Raw genomic sequence first — 24,210 nt, forward strand, 5'->3', positions numbered from 1 at the left:
TACAGACTGAGATTTCTTCATAAATTGTACTTTTTGGGAGTGTAATAAAAAAATTAAAGAACATATCCTACAAATGTAAAGTAGGAATATGGTAATTGTCTTGTCAGAAAACCAGGATTGGCTCCACCTTTCTGGTGATACACCATCCTCCAAGGAATCTTCCTCCAACCCAAGAAGCCTTTCTCCAATAGAAGAGCGGTTTAAATTGAAGTTAGTCTCCTCAGGCTGGAGGAAGTCTTCACATTATTCCAGTGGAGTGGAAGGCTGCAGATGGGATCCACCACCATGTCTATAATGTGCGGTCAAGCTAGAAGCAACACATAAAACAGCTTTAAAAGATGGACTCCTTCAGCATTCAGAAAATATGAGCCAGCAGATGTTAGATGTTTTCATGTTTTGCCATGGAGCAAAGGCGGAATGAATTCTTGCGTAGATGTGCATAGATTTCATAATCAATCAACTTGGCAAACATCCTACCTGTTGAATATAAATGAACTCAAACTCTCAAGACAATGCAAACATGGCCATATGTCTGTTTGGGCAGAGTAAATCTTCGTACCATTTTTTTCCCTCCAAGAATATACTAAGAGCAATTATCCATTATTTGAATCCATTAATCACTGCTTTTAAGCTGACTTCATTGGCATTATGAAGGCTGAACAGGGCAGAATGAAACATCTGTTTATATCTGTCTTGTCTAATTTATTGCAGGGAGGCATACATATTGTTTTTTGTTTCTTCATCTTGGGCTTGTGTGCACCCACCATTGTCCCCTCGTAAATAAACAAAGATTAAAGATTTGCTGATTAGAAAAAACTTCATTTTGTTGTGGCGTCCGAATTAGGCAAAACGACCAAAAGTATTTCCAAACCAAGATTCTAAAACACCATTTTTTCCTGGTTTAGAAGTTTGGTTTATAAGCATGAAAACAAATCTGTTGGCTGTTTCTCCTGCTTAAAATGTCATAGTAAATGTACTGTATGTTCCAAACCACTGATTCTTCCATTTCCTAGCTGTGTACAGAGGGAGGGAATCCAGCTTATTGTCTTCACCAAGAAACCAAGATTTGATTGTTGACTACACCCAGACACAGGATTTGCATTCACTATTGCTGTTGCTGCTGCAGGGAATGCAAATGCGAATACCATTGTAAATGGACTGAAAACCCCACCCGCAATACAATGCAGTTAACTACACCTTTGCATTGCAAGTTCACCCAAACATTTACTGATTGGTTCCCCACCCTGGGACATGGACAATATATACCCACTAAATTTTCCCTTCTCACTGGACACAGTGTGTAATAGACTTCTCTCTGTGATACACCTCTGAAGATGCCAGCCACAGATGCAGGCGAAACATTAGAAACAAGATCTACCAGACCATGGCCACACAGTCCAGAAAACTCATAACAACCAGTTGAATCCGGCTGTGAAAGCCTTCGACAGTACAAACCAAGTTTTGTTTATGTAGCCATTAGATTGGTTCCTACCATCCATTTGCAGAAGGAATTTGTGGACTTCCCACTCAACATCTCTTGTCCTGAGCTCCTCAGAGAAAGGATGGGAAAAATAGACAGCTGCCCAAAACTGCTCCTGAGATCATCTGCGTAAAATGCCAAATGGATTGGTGGAGCTGTAGTAAAGAGGCAAGAATAGTATGAATCTTCTTCCCACTCTACTCTCACACAAATAAAATTAGACCATAAGCCCAAGAGAAAGTAAAGGTCCCCTCCTTACTACCATGCCCCTTCTACTTGGCATTTTTTTAAAGGCAAAAGCCTTTACAAGGCATCCAGTGTGGTCCATGTGCCCTTGTTTCCATGTGCCAGTGGCAGGATCCAAGGACTTGTGGTTTATCCCATTAACAACTACACAACCGCCTGAGGTTTGTTAGCCTTACTGCCATGTTGAGGATGTAGAACTGGGATTGCCTGGCTACTGTGACTTTGCTGGGAAGATATCTGAATTTAGGTCCAAGGCTTCTCTGTACTTTGAACCGTACTGACGTCTTAGTGCAGCATTACTCATTGTTGGAATCTCTCATGGTCAGGAAGTCTGAATCTTCACTTGCGTAAACAGGACCACTGATTTTTCCCAGCTCTTGAACAAACTTCAGATTATTCTGTATAGTTTTGCTAGCACAAGATTTTCTTGCTTCTCAGCCTGAGATACAAAACCAATAGCAACTGGGATTAATATTGCTACTGCTGTCAACTGTGCTTCATTCCTGATCCTTGATCTAAGTTTGGCTTCTGAGGGGTTTTATTTTTTTAATCGACTGTGCAGTAAGAAAATAACAAACAACAAGATTAGACAGCCCCTTTAAAATGTTTACTCCGTTTGAAAATTTGGCAGAATCACTAGGAAAACTTGTTTCTTATTTTATTTCAACTGCCTGAGAACATAACGTCAGCTCACAAGGTTGTTACATAAATCTACAATAAACTATAACTTTAGAAGTGTTGAAATGTTGTGGGAGGCTCAGCAATGATGCTGGATTTTTGTTTGTTTTTTGCTTCGTTTTGTTTTGTTACAGTTTAACCACTTCATCCATATATTAATTTTTCCAGCACAATACTAATGAATTTAAATTGCACTCACATCCAAAAAGAGGCTCATGGGACAAGTTTATAAATTGGAAATAATTGTTATGAGGAAGGTATGAGGCAGAACAAAACAGAGGGAGAAAATTATGTTTCAGAGGTTTAGAGAAAGTTGGATACTAGGAAAATATAAGTTTTTTTCCCCCTAAAGGTGACATATATAGTTAAAAATAAGTACAGTGGAAAAATAAACTGTAATCACTAATGGTTTAAAGTGCAGACCATGTACCATTGTTCAAAGTACTTGCCATATATTTTTTATACTTTTGCTGGCTTCCATGTTACAGAAAGGCATTCATGAATGGAACTTTACTGCCGATTCCATTAGAGGTGTAAGGTAAGGGTTTTTCCCCCTATTTTTCTACCTCTATATCCCAGTGTTATTCCTCCCTTCCCTTATGCTGTTATTGCAACAGCTATGTGATAGGTTAAACTGAGAGATAAAAGCAGACTAAACAAGTTTCTGAAATATATGTGAGGGGATCTCCAACACGTTGTAGATGTTCTAGTATGTGGTCAGATTTGAAATGGGACTGTTGGATACAAAAATGGCAAAGAAAAATTAATGGGAAGGGAAGGCAGCTGCATGGGGACACCACTATGTAAGATGCAGTGGGAAGAACAGAAGCCTGAATCACTCCTGTAGGAATACTAACATCAAAACTCATTTTTACATTCAGCAAATCGAGAGGAAAATGTTATCCTACCCTGTACAGCTTTAGATTTCAGGGTATGTGTGTGTGTGTGTGTTGGGCGGATTGCATGGCTTATTTATTTGCTTCCTTTATACCCAACTATTCTCCCCAGTGGAGACCCAAAGCGTCTTACACCATTCTCCTTTCCTATACTGTATCGTCACAACAACCCTGTGACTTAGGTTAGGCTGAGTGTGTCTCTGGTCCAGGTTCACCCAGCAAGCTTCCATGGCAGAGTAGGGATTTGAACCGGTCTCTCCCAGATGCTAGTCCAATAATCTATTCTCTATACCACATTGGCTCTCAATAATGAGCTCAAGATTGGTACATCAGCAACAAAACCATACTGAACAGTCTGCTTGATATGCTAGCTGTCTAGAGGTTCCTCCTCCTTTCCCTTCCTAGAGTTTCTCCCTTCCTTTCCTCTTGTATTCAACATACTGTACAGCCTTTGCCTACAGCCCGAATGCAGTCAAGGAAAAGATTCAAGGTTAAACTGCTCATTACGTGGGAGATCGGTGTCTTGATTTCTTGACTATGTTAAGGCCCAGTGTATCAGATGTATGTGTGTAGTTGTTAAAACTGAATTAGTTATAACCAACTGCAGTTTTTGATACTGACCAAACAGTTTTAAAAGTAGATGTTAATGTCTGAAAATGGGAGAGACTATTTATATCTTGGGAAGTTAAACTGTCCAGGATATAATACTTCTAAGAAACCATTGTGAATTAGAAAAAGCCTCCAAAAAGATATAAAAGTACTGCCTTCATTTTAAAGACTTGAAGTCCTGTTTATACCGCTGTAAACATTGGCTGGTAAACTTGTTGCTTGATAGAACTGATTTAGGAGACCATCTCATGCTAAGCAATGCGTTAGTGATGACTGTGGCTGAGAAAGACATTTTGTTTAAAAATATTGTTCAAAGTAGCATTTCATAATCACAGTTATCAGAGTATATGCCTTTGAAAACTTGAAGGCAGTGATTTAAAAGAGGTTTCCTAGGGATTAACAGTGATGCTGAATCCTGAACCATATATTCTTCAATATCAATAAATCTGCAGCACTTGAGCACTGGTTTTCAATTGTATAGTTCTGGTCTGCCCTTAAATTTCCCATTTTCCCAGTTTGGTGCCTTGCCACTAAATGGGAAGGGTTTGAAATGTCGAAAGCAGCCTGGTTTAACTTTGGTTCATTATTTAGTAGATTATAGTACCTAATGATACACCTTCTAGGTACTATACAGGAGGAAAAGAGAAGAAGAGTTTGGATTCATACCCCACTTTTCTGAACCATAAGGAGGCTCAAAGTGGTTTACAAACTCCTTCCTTTCCACTCCCCACAACAGACACCATGTGAGGTAATGGGACTCAACTGGTGTTGAGATCAGATAAATCACATCTAGAGGAATAAAATGATATATTAAACAATTACTCCAATGTAATATGAAATAATTGTGAAATGTTATTGTTGTACTAGGGTTCAGCTTCAATAAATGTTTTACATTTTCTTTCCTTTACAATCAGTTTTTGATCCCAAATACATGGAGGTTTACACAGCAAAAATTCTTGCTATTTACTTCTCATTCCTTTCCAAAAATATGTTTCATAAAATTAACTCTCTGGCAGCTGTTGTTCAGCTGTGGTGCTTTTGTTTATTTATTTTATTGAGCAACCATACATTAAAGTTTGTACTATAGTGCCCTCAGATGGCTCCTTGCATTTCAAAACACACAAAGATTTATGTTGCAAGTAACAGGGGACTGGCGGCTGATCTGTCTTAGGATGAGAAGTCTGACCTGAATTGCTTAGGGTTCAGTCTTCAGAGAAAAGAAACAAGAAACAGCGGCAAGGAAGCAGACACTGAGTCTGGGAGCATAGGTGCATAGCTAAAAAAGATAAGGTTTTTATCAGTAGCCTTTTAAACAGGAACCATTTAGAAATGGTAAAATGCAGTTCCAGATCAGTGGCCTCTCCCCCTGTTAACTTTCATTTAATTAGAACAGCATACTGTTCCATGAAACATGTGTCAGAAAGAAGTGTGGCTGTTTAGCCATTTGCTTGCGTAAATAAATGAGCCTCCTCTTTGAAGAACATGTTTGTCACAAGGAACTGCTGATCTAAGATGCCCAGACTACAAAATGTACAACTCGTGATTAACTGAAGTTGTGTGATCATCATGACACAGCACTAACTGCAGTATCATTTTTGGAAAGTAGTCAAAACTTGGTAGTTTTGGTAGTGGAAAGTGTTAGTTTATCAAGCCTTTTCAGTTATAGTCTTGTGTGTGTGGTATAGCAAAAAAAAAAAGGTACTGATGTATATCCTCATACTGAGTGCATACTGATTTTTGTTATACAATTTTGTTTTTCCTGTGGGGGAAAATATAAAGATCCTTGGAGAAATCTAATTTAAAATTTCCTTTCCCTAGATTTAACAGCCCTTAGCTATTCATCTGCCAATTTGTACATAATAGTGAATTATGACTTGGTAACAAATGTGGGAAGGCAGAGATGGATCAGAAAACTTATGGTCACCACGTGGTTAAAAATCACTAATTGGAGAAAACATGGTTTCATATCCTTTAAAACATAAACAAATACATTTCTAATTCAGAAGATTGCCTAGAGTGTAATGTCAAAATCCGCAACCCCTGCTCATTTCGTTTTCTTTCAGCATTTCAAAATTTGAAGAACGATGCTGCTTCCTTTATGTGCTGCACAACTCAGATGACTTTCAGATCTATTTTTGTACAGAGCACCACTGCAAAAAGTATGTGTTGGTTAATGTTCAGCAAACTGCCTTTTACTGAGAATATGTATGCATACTATATCATATGAAAGTGAGCACAGTGTCTGTTTCTTTCAGTAAACTATTGAGAGTGAAATCAAGTATATATTTTTCACATCTTTTGAATGACCTAGAATCATTCCCCAGGAGGTATCCATATAGAAGATCAACACGCCTTGCATAAAAGTGGTCCTGTGAACGTAGGAATCTAGCCTCAGCGTTTGAGATCATCTTTAAAAAATATTGTATTCAGCCTGTGACTGGGATATGTTGATGCTATTATGTAACTCATTCCCAAAGCAAGGATGAAAAAGGTTATGCTGTCATAGTATAGATCATCACCCACAGATATGTTAGCTATAAGAGCATATTTTATTAAGACAGCTTGTTACTGGAAATCTTAACACATCCTTTTTGAAGTGAAGTGTATTTCTACACATTATGCAGAATAAAGTGATAGAATTCAGCGCTATTCTGATTCAAGCAGCAGAAAGAGGATAATTTTAATGCCCTTCCCATTCAAAAACCTCTTTCCATATAATTCAGTAGTGCATCAAAGGAGGGAGCTGAGTTAATTTTTCTTGCAAATGCTTACCAGTTTTTTTCACATGGAAAAACACTCCAAAATACTCCTCTGCATGTATGCTTGGACCAGTCTGAAGTGCCATAGTCCAGAATTGGTCATGTCCATTTATAATTGCATTCTGTGCAATGTGTATAATGGATTTTAAACAACTGAAACATTCCAAGATACATATAATCCAAAATTTCAAAAAAGAGCAGTAGTAGAGGAAGCCAAGCTGTGCTTGCCATTGAGCTGATATGCATTTGCAAGCTTCACATAAATCAGGAGGTTATGTTTAAAAAGATGTTATAGAGATGCATACAAAAGTGCCTCTTCTTAATTGCTCTTTGGATTTTGGGACTCAGAATCACCCAGACTGCAGATCAATATCAATGTTAGTGATCTTCCATACTTCCTTTTCTGTTGTTTCTAAAATTTGTTCTGACTGATTAACTTATGAAGTTTGCCAAACTTTTATTCACTTTTTTCCCCTTCCTGCATACACAGGACACATATAAACATTTATTCAACAACATGCAAATGATTCTTGATGTGATCTTACAATTGCATCATAGTTGGTTTTTGTACTGTGATTTACTGAACACATTCACGTGTAGTCATAGTACATACAAGAAATCTTGATGGAGTGGTTTGATTACTTGAAGATTGGGGGGGAGCATGGTGTTTAAAAATATACGTATATGTTATTGAACATTAATAAATTGGGGTGGGGGAGATAGAAGCAAAACACTGTCAATGTAGAAATGTACAAATGCTCTAAGCTAAATCAAAAGACAGGTAGAATGGAAAATGGTGAAGAAACAATCCCACAACTAAACAGAATATGAGGTGACAACTCATTCTGGTTGTCTAACTAGGATATAATTCAGGCCAGTAGTTTGTTCTTGCGAGGACAATCTTGTTAAATTACATGCTTTTCTTGAATAATGTGTCAGAACAAGTGTCCTTTTGTTAACTGCAGAGAAAGATACAATGAATGCAGTTAACCAGTAATAAGCTGGTAACAGACACCACATTTTATTCTGTTGTAATGTTATCTTCTTCTTTTGTATTTTGTATGAATTTTTGGCAGATTTTTTGAAATGGTTAACAGTATTACTGAAGAAATAGGGAAGAATACAGAAGAAGGAGAATGTGATGGAGATTCCCTGGAGGTAAGAGCGGTCTTGTAATTCTCTCTGCTCTTTTGAGAACTGAGCTCTCAAAGTTAAATGGTAACTCAAAGGTATTCTTCAATTTAACTCTAGTTAAATCATAAACGTTATGATTAATAAGAGCAGAGTGCTTTCATACAAATTCTTGTGCTTCAAAGAATATATGGGTTTCTTAACCGGATTATTAGCACAGCTAGCCTTCGTTATTTTGAATAAGAAAAGCAAACATCTCTCTCATATGAAGAAAGTTACTGAAAGTTCTAGAATATCTGAGCAGTTGTTAATCTGTCTGGCTGACTGTTCCAATTTTAACAAGTAATGCAGTTTTCTCAGACTTTTTCTACTTTATCTTGAAAGTTTTACTTTATAGTTATAATTTGCAGTTGTCCTTTATGTACATGTATGCATGGGCATACATATACAACCAATGAACTATAGCCCTTCTGCCCCTTTCCATCCTACATTCTCCTGCACTATTTTACACAGCTTGTCTAAGACCTTCAGTTTGCAAGACCTGGGCAAGGCTGTTAATGATTGGATGTTTTGGAGGTCATTAATTCATATGATTGTGCATCAAGTTGTTTCTGATTTATGGGGACCCTTTGAATTAATGAACTTCAGAACATCCAAGCATTAACAGCCTTGCTCAGAGTTTGCAAAATGAGGCCCATGACTTCCTTTATGAAATCGATCCATCTCATGTTGAATCTTCCCCTTTTCCAGATGGCTCCAACTTTTCCTGGTATTATTTTCTTTTCCAGTGACTGTTGACTTCACATAATATGACAGTATAATCATTTTGGCTTCTAGGGAGAGTTCAGGCTTGATTTGGTCTAGAACTCTTTTATGTGTCTTTTTGGAAGTCCAGAGTATCTGTAAACTCCAATACTACATTTCAAATGAATCAATTTTCTTGTCCGTTTTCTTCTTTATGCAATTTTCACGTCCTAAGTTGGAAGTGACCTAACACACACATAGATCTGCAACTCTGATTCACTTTTCTCTCATTGCTTTTACACACGGCTGCTCTGTGTTTCATTTCCAACCTGAGGCAATGGGACATTCAGCTGTTAAGAACTTGCAGCTCCACTTTTCTCTTACTGAAGTCTCAGCAGTGTCATAACACAACACGTGGTAAAAATTTTTTGTGCCATGATGGTTTATATGCCTATTGCAGATAAGACTTCTTGGTGAACAAAACATGGAATTAATGCATGAAATGCTCATGTCATTTTATATATAATCTCAGTGTCTAAAGTCCAAGTACACCAGGAGTTGTCACTTGGTAGATTGGCATGAACAACCATTTTGCACCTGTAAACATATCTTATAATTATTGAGTGATGAAGTCTCATATCCTAGATTTCATATACACTAGCTCTTTTTGATTCCCAGTGCATAGCAACAGCAAGCCGGAAAAACCTATTACTGCAATAAACTGGGGGTGTATCAAGATATTATGAAGGTGCACAATTGCTGCCAATTCACCCCCTTCCTAGTAAAAGAAAAGTTTATATGATGCCATGATATTTGTTATTCTGTAGTTTATTGGTTAAGGACCTCTAAATGCAGTGACATGATGTCATGAATGTCTTTGTCCTGAACATTGCCAAGGAAACAGCAACAGTCCATCCCCCATAATTCCTAGTTAAGTATTTCATATGCTGAATTGTTTCACGGTATTGAATGGAATGGTTGTTCAAAGGTGTCTACTGCAAGACAGTTTCTGTGATGGCAGCAATAACGTTATTCAGATAATCCCTGGTTTTTATGCCGCTCTTGTTTTACAGCTCCATAGCGCAGAAAAATAGGGAAATGACATGCCTATCATAATCACAAATCCCTTTCTTTTACTGTTCTTTCTGTTGTAGTATGACTATGAATATGATGAAAATGGGGAACGAGTCATTTTGGGGAAAGGCACATACGGCATTGTATATGCAGGGCGAGATCTGAGCAATCAAGTCAGAATTGCCATTAAAGAAATTCCAGAAAGAGATAGCAGGTATTGTAATGGTGATTGCTTACAAACACTACAGTTGTGCGATATACCAGAGTGTGCTGATTTAATTACGGGAAAGAATTAATATCTGCAAAAGATACTATGAACTCTCTAAATGTTCATAAGTCTTTCATTCTCAGTTGTGGTATTGCCCACTCTGAATTGGCAGAATTGATGTTCCAGGAAGGAAGGGAATCATTTGACTAGTAATATAATCACTCTTCCAGGAAGTTTTACTGCACTCAAAGGAATGGGAGTCTTGCAAGGTGTGTTGTGTATCTCTTCTCTTGACTGAGTTGATGTTGGTTCTGGAGGGTTTTCCGGGCTGTGTGGCCGTGGTCTGGTGGATTTTGTTCCTAACATTTCACCTGCATCTGTGGCTGGCATCTTCAGAGGTGTATCACAGAGAAAAGTCTGTTTCTCACTGTGTCTAAGTGAGAAGGGAAATTTTAGTGTGGTACATTGTCCATGTCCCAGGGTGGGGAACCAATAATTAACTGTTCCCCACCCTGGAACATGGACAATGTACCACACTAAACTTTCCTTTATCAGTTAGAGATGCCAGCCACAGATGCAGACAAAACATTAGGAACAAAATCCACCAGACCACAGCCATACAGCCAGGAAAACCCTCCAGAACAAATTGAATCCGGCCGTAAAAGCCTTCGACAATACATTGAGTTGATGTTGTTCACAAGTCTGCATATGCATTAGAGAGCTGCAGTTGTGTATTTGTTTGTGATCTCTGTGGTTTTATTCAAGGGACAGACTGATGATATTTTGTTGGAGGACCCAGAAGTTAGTGTTTTATTTTTTAGCAGGGAACCTTATTTTGTTTAATAAAACAGAATACATTCAAAGAGTTTTTGATAACAAGAATTTTAATCCCAGGTCGCCCAAGCATAGTCCAGCATTCTACACTACCTCCTTGCATAGGTGTAGCTGCAACGGGGACATGTGGAGACATTTGCCCCAGGCAGCCCCTGTTGCATCAAGGGGGGGCAGAAAACCACCGCCCCCCCCACACTTCTGGGAAGGAGCGGCGTGGCATGTGCCCACCACCCAGGACTAGACCTGTGCCTGTTGACTGGTCTGGTGGACTGTGGGCGTGCTCTCCATCTCTTTGGAGAGCATGCCCATGGCCCACCCAGGCCAGCCAACGGCGTGCCCAGACCCAGCCACGCCCCTCCTCCTTCTCCTCTCTTTGCCCCACCAGGCCCTGCCACTGGCTAAGTTTAGTGGGGCACAGGGGTGGGGGCGGGGCATGGGGGACGGAAAATTCAAAGTCTGCCCAGGGCTCCATTTTCCATAGCTATACCACTGCCTCTTTGACTGTAAGTAAAAAAAATACCTTTGACTGAGGTATACTTTAATTCTCCCTTTCTTGACACTTTTCCTCTGCCACCATGTATTTCTCCACCTGCCTCCTGTATTCCAAGAGGCCTAAAAGTATAAAAAAAAACAACTACCTAGGTGGCAATAAGTATAGCAGTAAAAGAAAAAACAGCAAGGTTAAAAACACTTTTTAAGTTGTCAGGATCAGGGCATAACATAGATGGCAACAGGGTGAAAATTTAGCATGAATCTTCTTGGCTGCTGATGCATATGGTGACAACATATAGGAAGTGTGTGTTTATCCTCACCGATACATGTTTGAAATTCCACAGTTGGGAGAAAACAGTAGGGTGAAATGGAAAAGCAGTGGGCAGTGAAGAGGTTAAACTGCCCTCTCCCAATTCTTTCCTCAGATTGTCCTCTTCTAAATCAGCTTTTCTCTAACAAAACTGGCAGTCAGAGTATGGTTATGTACATCTGTGTGTATTGTTTAATTCTAACATGACTTCAAAAAAGTTTGAAAAATACTATCATATGCTATTTTTGGCTTTCCTAGTAATGCTTTCCAAAGCTAAGAAACTGGGGTGATGAGTCAGAAAGCAATACAGAACTTAGCCAGGTCATCTTCGGAACAGGAAATGAGCATGGCAATTTGTATAAGACATCTTTTCACAATAAACGTAATAACACTCAACTGGCATCTCAAAGACAAACAAAGTTTACTTCAGCATAAACTTTTGTGAGTCAAACCTCACTTCTTCGAATGGATGGAACAAAAACTTTTAAAGGGATAGTCATGAGGATGATCACAGTATAAAGGATGGAGTGAGAGGGCAAATTGTAGCAGCGAGAGACCAGTTGTAAATCCTGGTTTAACTGATTCAGGTATTAGACCTTGTGTAAAAGACAAGAGCAGATGTGCTTGTTACACATAGCGAATGATGAGAGAGGTCAGAGGTTCCAGGCTTTCCTTAGGTGCAGATACAGAAGCGAATTAGGACTATTAGTAAATGTAGAAGAAGTGCAAACATACCATTTGGTAAAGGAATGGACATCAAGAACAGAGGGCAGAGCATGTGGGGCAGATCTTCACTGGCAGATAGGCAATATGGGAGGAGGAAGTCCTTCAAGGACCCCAGCCTCAAGGCAAATTAGTGCCTTACCACTGGAAAGCCTGTGAGGACTTGCTGGGGGAATCTTATTCTCTCCAGTTGATCCTCCTCCTCTACCTATCTCCATTTTCACTCCTTTCTCTCCAGTCACAGCCTCCACAGCATTACCCATCTGCCACTTTCCCTCTTGCGGGATCTCACTTCACCTTCACTGGTTTTTCCCTGTTTTTCCTGGATTTTTTGATGCCAGTACTTATTTCTCCTCTTTCACCTAATCCTTTCCTTCCACACTCCCCTGTCTACCTTTTTGCCTTGTCTGCCTGCCCACTCCTTTCCACAGTTTTGCTCCAGTATTGAAGCAAAGCTTCAACCAGAGTTGCCTAGGTAATCCAAAATGGCTGCCAATGTCTCATAAGGAAATCCTGTAAGATATCAGCATTTTTTTAAAAAAAAATCTCCCTCCCACACAGAATTTATTGTTTTGCAATTCAAGATTTATTTAATTTTGCAAACTTGGGTTTCCCTCCTCTGCACATGGCAGGGCCAGATTAAGTCCAACTGATGCAATAAACATTGTCTAACCTTGGTGCTCTGGCCCTTCCATTTGCAAGATTCATAATTCAATTTACTTGCAGGCCAGTCTAACCAGATTTTACAATTTATATTCACCTTAAATAAGGCTACCTACTAGAATAACAGAATAAAATGACCATACTTTATATAATTACTGTGTGTTAGGAAATGGGAATACATATACATATTATTTATAATCCATTTGCTTGTAAATTTTACTGTATTTATAGGCCTACAGCCTATTGGATAGCCGCAGATACAGCTTTCTCCAGGATAAATTAGAATAGCATATTCTTATCAGCCCCTACCAGCATGGCCAATTGGCCATGCTGACAGAGGCTGATGGGAATTGTAGTTCCTGAACATCTGGAGAGCCAAAGGTTCTCTACCCCTGGTACTAGATCTAGCTGCAATAGGCATGTGTTTACCCACATACCTGCGCTGATTCTGTGATAATATGTATATGCAAGTAAACTGGCTGCTACCGGTGGTTGCTACAATATCCATATGTGTGCTTCCAGTCAGTTACTTTAGCTGCCAGAATTCACATATTTTCTATAGGTGGCGACACACTAGGACAGGATAGGGATATGTCAATATTTATGCATATTTTAGTTGAGGGTATTGGCAGCATTTCTGTCTGCAAGATATTTCGATATATGACAGAGGCCTTTATTGTGGGACCCTAGTTCACCTGAAGCTGAACTTTTTTGTGGTGGGGGAGGGTCCCTTTTTCATACACCCTTCTTTAGCCATAGCTAGGGTTCTCCAAGCAGAGAGCATTCAGTAGTTTTATATAACACACATGCTCTTATTCTCAGAAGCTGTAACCCTTTGTTGAAGTTTTAAGACCAGAAGGACATGAGATCTTCCCTTACTCCTAGTTGGTCTTGCCGGTTGGTGTCTAAGAAGATATGCATGTATAACATTATAGAAACATCAACCCTTTGTCTTTTAAGCCATTGGCAGGTTTTCGCACAAGTGGTCTATTTACTCAAATATGTTCATACAAATGGCCTGTTCACTTGAGTAGTGCAGCATTGGAGTGAATAATATACTATCCACATGAGCAGTAGTTAATTTAATTTTTTTTTCAAATTCAGCCTCAGAGTTATCATTAGAATAGCATAGTTTTGCAAGAAAAAAATATAGCCCAGTGAAATGTACAGTCAGATAGAAAACGTGAATAGATTGTGACAAGAAACTGAACACCTCTCCTTGAAAAGAAAAATGTTATTGCACTTAAGGCAAACATCCATGGTTGACATTTCCTATAAACCTCCCACTTTAAAAGCTTTTCATTTATGCTGGATATCCAGCCAAAGAGATAAGCTTGCGTTATATTTTTCTGTGCTGGTGGGATAGTTGATTTATTTAGCTTTCATACCTTCTGCCTGCTTGTTTGTTCTTTATTATCAGTTCGTTAGGAACCTATTTCCTTTTCACAAACATTGTCTGGGCAATTTCCTGTGCAGTTTATTTTAATGTACGTAGGCATTATCAGAAATGCTGTCACAGGATGTGTTTATAATTTACATTGTACAGAATCACCTGGGGTGAACAAAAGTGATGGAAATGTTCTAAATTGTCGTTTTCTTTCAGATATTCTCAACCTTTGCATGAAGAAATTGCTTTACATAAGCATCTCAAACACAAAAATATTGTACAGTACCTTGGCTCATTTAGTGAAGATGGCTTCATTAAGATTTTCATGGAGCAGGTGCCAGGAGGTATGACATTGTAGGTTAAAAATACATATATAGCTTTCTCCTGAGATATTCTTCTACAAGTAAAGATTTTTGATCACAGGGCTTACATTTACTTCAGACACAGTAGAAAGTTACATATGTTATCTTTATTGAGGTATGTTGAAAAAGTATTTTCGCTAATTTTCTAGATCAATAATATTAACGTACAGAAAGCTTCCTCTCTGAGAAGCTGGGAGAAGCAAAGGTGTGTCACGGTCTCCTAGGTCAGTCTCCAGGTGGTCATGTTCAGAGTTTCAATTTAATGTTTAAAATTTACCTGTGGCAACCAAGTATGAGCACAGTTAATTTATCTGAACACTGTCTGGCTTCAACCAGGAATAAATCCTATCATTTGGTTTTGGTTTTCTGTGCAAATGAAGAAAGTCGACCCACAAAATGAAAATGCTCCTTTCTGCCCAGTCTCCTTGGCTAGTAGTATGCTGAAGCTGTAGTCTTCGCATATATTAGTTTTATCACTGGTTAAATTCTACACAAAGAGAGAGAATATCTTAGGAAAGAAGTTCACAAGATAAAATGGCCTTTTAAATATTGCAAAGTAATGGCCTTTTAAATATTGCAAAGTAATACTGAAGATAATTATTTGTCTGAGGTTCCTTCCGCACAATCAGAATAATGCGTTTTCAAACCACTTTCACAACTGTTTGCAAGTGGATTTTGCTATTCCACACAGCTTCAAAGAGCCTTGAAAGCAGTTTGAAAGTGCATTATTCTGCATGTGCGGAATGAGCCTGAGACTCTCCTGCTCTCTCATCATGATTTGGCCTTGTGAGCTGCTCCTGGAGAAAAGTGGGGGGAAATTCTCCTTTAATATGTCTTCAGGTTCTTGTTTATAGTGCAACAGGAAATGGTTTGAACTCCATCTTTTTGAAGCAACTTCTTCCGGCTTATGCAGAAGGAAGTCTAACTGTGGAATCCTATGCGGCATCACTCCACTCTAACCCATTGAAATGAACGGGCTTAGACTGGAATAACTCTCTTTAGGATTGCACTGTTATTGTTAGCAAGAAGCAAATCCTGGTTTTAAAAAGCATTTGAATTTGGGTGTCATAACAACTTTTGATTATTAAAAGCTTCCAAAGGCAGGTGGTTTCCAGTCTTGCTATAAAAAGAGCAGGAGGCATGTGGATGAGATTCAGATATTTCAGTTTTGTTCAGTGAATAAACTATCATTTGTTTGTAGAAACAAATGACTGAAGTTGTAGAAATATTTGCCAGAACTAAGTCGTGGTGATAACGATCATTTCATTTTTACTGACCCTTTTACCTCAGGTAGTCTTTCTGCTCTGCTAAGATCAAAATGGGGGCCATTAAAAGATAATGAACAGACTATTGGTTTTTATACCAAACAAATTCTTGAAGGATTAAAATACCTCCATGATAATCAAATCGTGCACCGAGACATAAAGGTGAGATGCTTGCTATTAATTTTTTGTGTCGATTATGTTGAAAACAAAATTATGCTACAATAAAGGAAAAGGAAAAGTGGAAAAATGAAAATAATAGAAGCCACTATTATCCTAAAGGGACACTAGATTCAATTCTCAGATTTTGCTGAAATCAGTTGGGGCTAACTGTTGGACTAGTTCAGATCCCTTCTGTCGTATGGATGTATCAGGTAGCTTTGTTTAATGCACTGTCTGGAACTTGTATTCTTCTAAAAAAGGATGGTTTGACATTCCTGAACATTAGTGATTAATTAAAGGGTTATATTTGTAAATAAATAATTGTACATGAATCAAAAGAGTCAATTGTAAAACGCCTTTACTTGCAGATTTTGACAATCAGCTTTCTTCAGTGTGGATGATTCCAAGTGATCCGTGAGGGTACTTTAAATTATTGTGTGCAAAATCAAATGGAATGGTTATATTTTATGCTCATGTTTCAAGACTGTTCCCATGGTGTGATTGGCAAAGGAATAGTCAGGATTCATCATTATCTTGCATGCATACTGTAGCTTAGGTAGATTATATATTGCACAGAAAGGATATGAGGTAGTAGCCATTTGGGAATGGAATTATTTATTTTTTTTTGCCATCAAGTCACATTTGACTTATGGCGAGCCATGGTGGTGTTTTCAAGGCAAGAGACAATTAGAGGTGGGTTGCCATTGCCTGCCTCCGTATCATGGCCCTCGTATTCCTTGCCAGGGCTGACCCTAGTTAGCTTCTGAAATCTGACGATATCAGGTCAGGATGGAAGTCCTGATGGGGAGCTGTATGTCACTGCAACCCTCTGAAACTCTAACCTATTAGAATAGGACTATTATAGTCCTGTTAATAGTTCATGGGGAATGAATTTGACCATCTTCCCTCATACAAGACACTGCTGTTACTTCTTTGATTAAAATAATTATGTATGCTGTCATGTGTAGTTAAGATTAATTGGTTGTGCTAATTGGACTACATGTTGTTAAATATAAAGTTACTGAACTTGTCAGAGAATGATCAGTACACTAACTAATGATGGCTTCTGCTTTCACATGATTGGAAGATGTAACTCCATGCATTTTTTAAAATGTTGGCTCACCCATTCCACATTAGATTGATGCCTTGCAGAAATGTATACAGGTTCATTAAGTTTTATAGAGAACTTATGTGGTGGTGGCTGTTTGGGAATGGAACATCTATGCTCTACTGCAAAGGGAACTGAGCTCTGACAGAGCCAACTATATGGCACAGCAGCCCTATGTAAACATATGCAGTGTAAAAGGAGACATTTTTATATTTTAAAATATTCATGATAGATTTTACATGAGCTGAATTTTCATGAAAAGCATAATATTTCTTAGGCATTATTTTTACATAATAAAAAAGACATAGGGAGAAATGAGAAATGCTGAAACAACAGAATTTAGAGAAACTTCAGACTCTTAATAAATCTCAGCCCCACAAATTGTTCATAAAAACTTTGAAGTAGTTTGTTTGGACGAATTGGAGCTTTTACAGTGTAGCTTGAAGGGACAGCAATAAGATACTAATATTTCAAGGATGAACCTTCCTAAGAACTGGAAAGAAATAACACACACTCTCAATTCTTTTGTATAATTTAGGATGTATTTAACTATTTGTTTTAACTGCAGTCTGTTTGCAATATTGTATGTTACAGAATATAATTATCCCAGATATTCTCTCCTGTAGGGGGACAATGTTCTTATTAACACCTACAGTGGAGTGCTGAAGATTTCAGATTTTGGAACATCAAAGAGACTTGCTGGAATAAACCCATGTACTGAAACATTCACTGGTATGTTTTGCTCCTCCTAAAGCAAAAGCATTTAGGAACTTGTTAAGATGTCAGTCTTAACACTACGTTCTAGTTAACACATTGAGCTGCTAAAGAAAATGGATTTGATGTGCTGGAAAAAAAACACTGGGTTGGATCCTATGAATTCAACTAATGACTGAGGCATTCTGTGGTATAAAACATCTCCCAGTTACACAAGCATCTTCTGGCCAATAAGAGATTTTTACACCAGAGGGAAGGCTCCACTATTAGTGGAACAAGTTCGTAGGAGCCTTTTGCGATTCAACAAGTATAAGTCCAACCCCCCTGCCATGCAGGAATACATAATCAAAGCACTCCTGATGGCCATCTGTCAGCAGTTCTTTGATTGTGTGTTCCTGTACGACAGGAGGTTGAACTTTATGGCCCTTGTGATCTCTTCCAACTCTGCGATTCTAAGTTGTTGGAAAACGAAGTAGCATCAAACCTTTATAAGAGCTTAGCACTGTGAATAGGAAGTCCATGATTCTCATATTGCCTGTTCAAGCAATATTAATAAAACTACTAACTTTCAGCCTCTCTCTTCCCTTCCTATCTGAATGTAGTGATTTAAACAATGATGTTTAAATGTAGCGATTTAAACAATGATGTTTAAATAAATAAACAAATAATGTACGCCAATTGCTTTGAATAATCTAAAGTGCTACCGGTATGTACATACAAAATGTCATTTAGAACTATTGGTTTTAAAGATGAAGAATTTAATTTTCTTCTTTCATTTTTAGCCATTGCTTTTAAAGCTTCTTGCCTGAGTGAATTGAATGTTTGTTTTAAACAGGTACTCTTCAGTATATGGCACCAGAAATAATTGATAAAGGACCAAGAGGATATGGGAAGGCAGCTGATATCTGGTCTTTGGGTTGCACCATTATTGAAATGGCCACAGGAAAACCTCCATTTTATGAACTGGGCGAACCACAGGCAGCAATGTTTAAGGTTAGATTATATTTGCATAGATAAATATTAAGGTTTTTTTCATCAAATAAAACTATTATTTCATCCATCAAAAGGCTGAGCTGGAGAAGATGCATCAGATGATACTCCAGTTAATGGGAAAGTGAGGGCCAAACTAGAGATTTCTGCAACCATAGGGCCACCCATGATCACTGACACCATTTAAGAGACAATTCAGCTATGTAGTGAGGTTTTTTTCCTGATTGTTTCTGAACTTGAAAAGACACAGGGGGTGGGGGGTGGGACACAAGATCCCCTGGTCCCACTGCCCCACAAGGTAATCCAAAAGGTTAAAAAAGGAATAACCATGTATGTAGAAATGTCAAGGTCAATTCCAGAAAAGCTAAAATTATATCTTCTTGTAATTTTAACAAATGTATCGTATGATGTATGTTGTACACATTTAAACCACTGAGGAAGGCCTCATGGCCAAAATGCATTTAGTGTATATGTATTTGACATTATTAATAACTGTACCTAGTTGCAGGAAGGATGTTTGTAAATATGTGGCATTCCCATGTGTATAAATATAATGTTACAAAAAAAAGTTTTTTTTTATATTTGGAGAAGGAGCTCATATATGTAACTAAATTTGGTGGATTTTTATGCATAGTGTTTAATAGTTACAGTTTGATTAAAGATAATTTTGATGTAATTTATTTTTAGCTTTCTTTGGAATTGACCTTATCTCTACATGCAAGATTTTTTACTTTTTTCAATCTCTTTGGTTAACTGGTTTATGGGTCAATCCAGAAGGTGACATTAGTTGACTTCTGCCCGGTCATTGGAGTCAATTACACCACCCCTTTGGGCAGTGAAGAAGAAGAAGAGTTTGGATTTATGTTCCCCCTTTCTCTCCTGTAGGAGACTCAAAGGGGCTTACAATCTCCTTGCCCTTGCCCCCTCACAACATAAGAACATAAGAACTAGCCTGCTGGATCAGACCAGAGTCCATCTAGTCCAGCATTCTGCTACTCGCAGTGGCCCACCAGGTGCCTTTGGGAGCTCACGTGCAGGATGTGAAAGCAATGGCCTTCTGCTGCTGCTTCTGCTCCTGAGCACCTGGTCTGCTAAGGCATTTGCAATCTGAGATCAAGGAGGATCAAGATTGGTAGCCATAAATTGACTTCTCCTCCATAAATCTGTCCAAGCCCTTTTTAAAGCTATCCAGGTTAGTGGCCATCACCACCTCCTGTGGCAGCATATTCCAAACACCAATCACACGCTAAGTGCGTGAAGAAGAAGTGTTTCCTTTTTATTAGTCCTAATTTTTCCCCCCAAAGACATTTTCAACAATGAATGCCCCCCCCTGGTTCTAGTATAGGGAGAAAGAGAGAAAAATTTCTCTCTGTCAACATTTTCTACCCCATGCATAATTTTATAGACTTCAATCATATCCCCCCCTCAGACGCTCTCCTCTCCAAACGAAAAGAGTCCCAAACGCTTGCAGCCTCTTCCTCATAAGGAAGGTGCTCTAATCCTTCAATCATCCTCGCTAAGCTCCTTCTCTGCACTTTTTTTCTATCTCTTTCTCGATATCCTTTTTGAGATGTGGACAGACCAGAACTGGACACAGTACTCCAAGTGCACGCAGACTACCACTGCTTTATATATATGGGCATGTGACAATCCTTGCAGCTCTTTATTATCAACTCCTTTCTTTCACTAATGATCCCCAGCATAGAGCGTTTGCTCTCTTTTTTTTCACAGCTGCCATGTGCATTGAGTTGACATTCCCATGGAACTATCAACTAAGACGCCCAAATCCCTTTCCTGGTCTGTGACTGATAGCATTGACCCCTATAGCGTGTATGTGAAGTTTGGATTTTTTGCCCCTATGTGCATCACTTTACATTTAGCTACATTGAACTGTGCATTTGCCATTTCTGGTAGCCCAGTCACCTAATTCTATCAAGGTCCACTTGGAGCTCTTTCGGGCAGAATCCTTTCGTGAAGTTCTTACCACCCTACATAATTTTGTATCATCTGCAAACTTAGCCACCACACTACGCACCCCTACTTCCAGGTCATTTATGAATAAGTTAAAGAGCACTGGTCCCAAAACGGATCCCTTGGGGACACCCTCACTCCTTACATCTCTCCATTGTGAGAACTTCCCATTTATACCCACCCTTTGTTTCCTGTTCCTCAACCAGTTTTTAATCCATAGGAGGACTTCCTCTCCTATTCCTTCATTGCTGAGTTTTCTCAACAGTCTCTGGTGAGGAACTTTTGGAAATCCAAGTAGACAGTGTCCACTGGTTCCCCCTTATCCACATATCTGTTTACACCCTCAAAGAACTCTAGTAAGTTTGTAAGACAGGACTTGCCTCTACAAAAGCCATGCTGACTCTTCCTCAGCAGGTCTTGCTTTTCTACATGTTTAATAATTTTATCTTTAATGATAGATTCTACTAATTTACCAGGAACAGATGTCAAACTGACTGGCCTGTAATTTCCTGGGTCCCCCCTAGACCCTTTCTTAAAGATTGGTGTGACATTGGCCATCTTCCAGTCTTCAGGGATGGAGCCTGATTTCAGGGATAAGTTGCATATTAATGTGAGAACATCAGCAATTTCATGCTTGAGCTCTTTAAGAACTCTTGGATGAATGCAATCTGGGCCAGGGGATTTGGTAGCATTTAGTTTATCAATGGCTGCCAGAACTTCTTCCTTTGTCTACCACTATCTTCGCTAGTTCCTGATTCACCTCCTAAGAAGCTTGGTTCAGGTGCAGGAATTTTCCTCACCTCCTTCTTGGGTGAAGACAGATGCAAAGAATTCATTCAGCTTCTCTCTGCAATCTCCCTGTCATCTTTTAGCACACCTTTTGTTCCTTCATCATCTAACGGGCCTACCGCTTCCTAGCTGGCTTCCTGCTTTTGATGTACTTGAAGAACTGTTTGTTGCTAGTCTTGATGTTCGCGAGCCATGCTCCTCATAATCCTTTTGCCTCCCTTACAGCTAACTTGCTTCTCTTTTGCCACCATTTGTGTTCTCTCTGGTATTCTTCATCAGTTAAGTTGGACTTCCATTTTCTAAAAGACATCTTTTTTTTCCTAATAATTTCCTCAACCTCCCTTGTTAACCATGGTGGCTTTCTTTTGGACTGGGCGCTGCCTTTCCTAACCTGCGGAACACATTCCAGCTGAGCTTTTAAGACTGTGTTTTTAAATAACCTCCAAGCACCTTGGACAGTTTTGACTCTCTTGATTTTCCCTTTCAGCTTCCTGCACACTATCCCCCCTCATCTTTGAGAAATTTCCCTTTCTGAAGGCGAATGTAACTACATTAGTAGTTGTCACTTGTTCGCATGCAGAGATACTGAATCTGACAGCATTGTGGTCGCTGTTCCCTATCGGCTCAACAACACTGACTTCCCGCACCAGGTCCTGGGTCCCACATAGAATTAGATCTAGGATCACCTCTCCCCTGGTTGGTTCTACAACCATCTGCTCTAAGCCACAGTCATTTAGCATATCCAGGAATGTTCTCTCCTTACTATGACCTGAACATGCATTTTTCCAGTTTATGTGGGGATAGTTAAAATCGCCCATTACCACGACATTTTTGCTTTTGTTGGCCTCTCTAATTTCTTTTTCCATCTCAGAATCCTCATGTGCACTTTGGTCAGGGGGACGATAATATATTCCTAATGTTAAACTATGCTTCACCCCTGGTATTGATATCCACAGTGCTTCTGTAGAGGAATCAGCTCCCCCTGCATTGTCTAATTTTATGTGACACTATGTTCTCTTTGATGTAGAGGGCCACCCCACCCCCAATACGCCCTGTCCTATCCTTCCTGTAGAGCCTGTAACCTGGGATAACAGCATCACACTGGTTCTCCTCATTCCACCATGTCTCTGTGATGCCCACTATATCAATGTCCTCCTTCAAAACTCTGTACTCCAGCTCCCCCATTTTAGGTCGAACGCTTCTACTATTAGCATAGAGACACTTGTATACTCTGTCTCTGTCCCTAACCTGGGATTTATGTGATTTGCCCTCTAGCCTTTTGTAGACACTATCACTTATCACATTGCTATGCTCCTCGCTTGTATGTGGTTGATTTAGAAAAACCTCCCTCTCTGTCTGCATCCCCATGGACTCTGTATTCCAACCGAAGTCACCTCAGCTCCTGTCGGCTTTCCCCCAAGGATCAGTTTAAAAGCTGTTCTGCCACCTTTTTAACGTTGAGAGCCAGCAGCCTGGTTCCTCTTTGGTTAAGATGAAGCCCGTCCCTTTTGTACAGGCCGGCCTTATCCCAAAAGGTTCCCCAGTTCCTGACAAAGCTGAAACCCTCTGCCTTACACCACCTTCTCATCCACGCATTGAGACCCTGTATCTCCGCTTGCCTAGCTCGCCCTGCGCGTGGAACAGGTAGCGTTTCTGAGAATGCCACCTTGGGGGTCCTGGATTTTAACCTTTTTCCTAGCAGCCTAAATTTAGCTTCCAGAACCTCCTGGCTACATTTCCCAATGTCATTGGTACCAATGTGGACCACAACTGCTGACTCCACCCCAGCACTGTCTAACAGCCTATCTAGATGAAGCGTGACATCCGCAACCTTCGCACCAGGCAGGCAAGTCACCATGCGGTCATCACGCCTCTCACAAACCCAACTCTCTATATTCCTAATGATCGAATCACCCACTACAAGGAGCCCCCCACCTCCCCGAGGGGTATCCTCAGTGCGAGAGAATAGCTGACCACCAGCTAAGGAAGGGGTCCCATCTAAGGGAGCATTTTCCACCACCTCAGACTGGCACCCTCCGTCACCCAGACTCTCATTCTCCATGACATCTGAAGAGATGTCACCTTGGGAGTGGGACCCGGCTGCTAGGTCCCTGAAAGCCTCGTTTGTTGCCCTCTCTGCCTCTCTCAGCTTCGCCAGGTCTGCCACCTTGGCTTCAAGAGAACGCACACGTTCCTTGAGTGCCAGGAGCTCATTGCAGCGAGGGCACACCCATGACTTCTGCCCTAGTGGCAGATAGTCATACATGTGACACTCAGTGCAAAACACTGGAAAGCCCCCATCCCCCTGCTGGCTTCCTGCCTTCATATCTAATTTTGTTTAGATATTCAAATATTGATTTTAATTAGTGCCTCCCTGTTAAGGTTTCTATACCTTCTACTATCCCTTAAAATATGTTCTTATTTAGTAAAACACCTCAGCCCTTTCTGGCCCACTGCTGTTCTCCACTGCTCCTCTTCTCTGCTGGTTCCAGAGACTAACTGAAAAGATTTAAAAATGTGAGAAGCCCCACCCCTTCAGCACTAACTGAAAAGATTTACAAATGTGAGAAGCCCCACCCCTTCAGCAGCCTCTCCCAATCAGCAGCCCTAGGACAAGG

At 39.6% G+C, this 24,210-nt stretch overlaps 1 protein-coding gene across 2 annotated transcripts in view; it reads left to right on the forward strand.

Annotated features, from left to right (window-relative positions):
* MAP3K5 (mitogen-activated protein kinase kinase kinase 5) overlaps positions 1-24,210 on the forward strand; it is a 124,606-nt gene that overhangs the window by 75,948 nt on the left and 24,448 nt on the right. For both annotated transcript variants that reach the window (XM_048489881.1, XM_048489890.1), the window contains exons 12-19: positions 2,893-2,942; positions 5,973-6,068; positions 7,745-7,826; positions 9,698-9,831; positions 14,451-14,578; positions 15,887-16,023; positions 17,755-17,860; positions 18,678-18,835. In XM_048489881.1, coding sequence (XP_048345838.1) covers positions 2,893-2,942; positions 5,973-6,068; positions 7,745-7,826; positions 9,698-9,831; positions 14,451-14,578; positions 15,887-16,023; positions 17,755-17,860; positions 18,678-18,835 — 891 coding nt within the window. The remainder of the gene's footprint in view (positions 1-2,892; positions 2,943-5,972; positions 6,069-7,744; positions 7,827-9,697; positions 9,832-14,450; positions 14,579-15,886; positions 16,024-17,754; positions 17,861-18,677; positions 18,836-24,210) is intronic.

Source organism: Sphaerodactylus townsendi, linkage group LG01, assembly GCF_021028975.2.
Source record: "Sphaerodactylus townsendi isolate TG3544 linkage group LG01, MPM_Stown_v2.3, whole genome shotgun sequence".
In the NCBI taxonomy this organism is placed as follows: domain Eukaryota; kingdom Metazoa; phylum Chordata; class Lepidosauria; order Squamata; family Sphaerodactylidae; genus Sphaerodactylus; species Sphaerodactylus townsendi.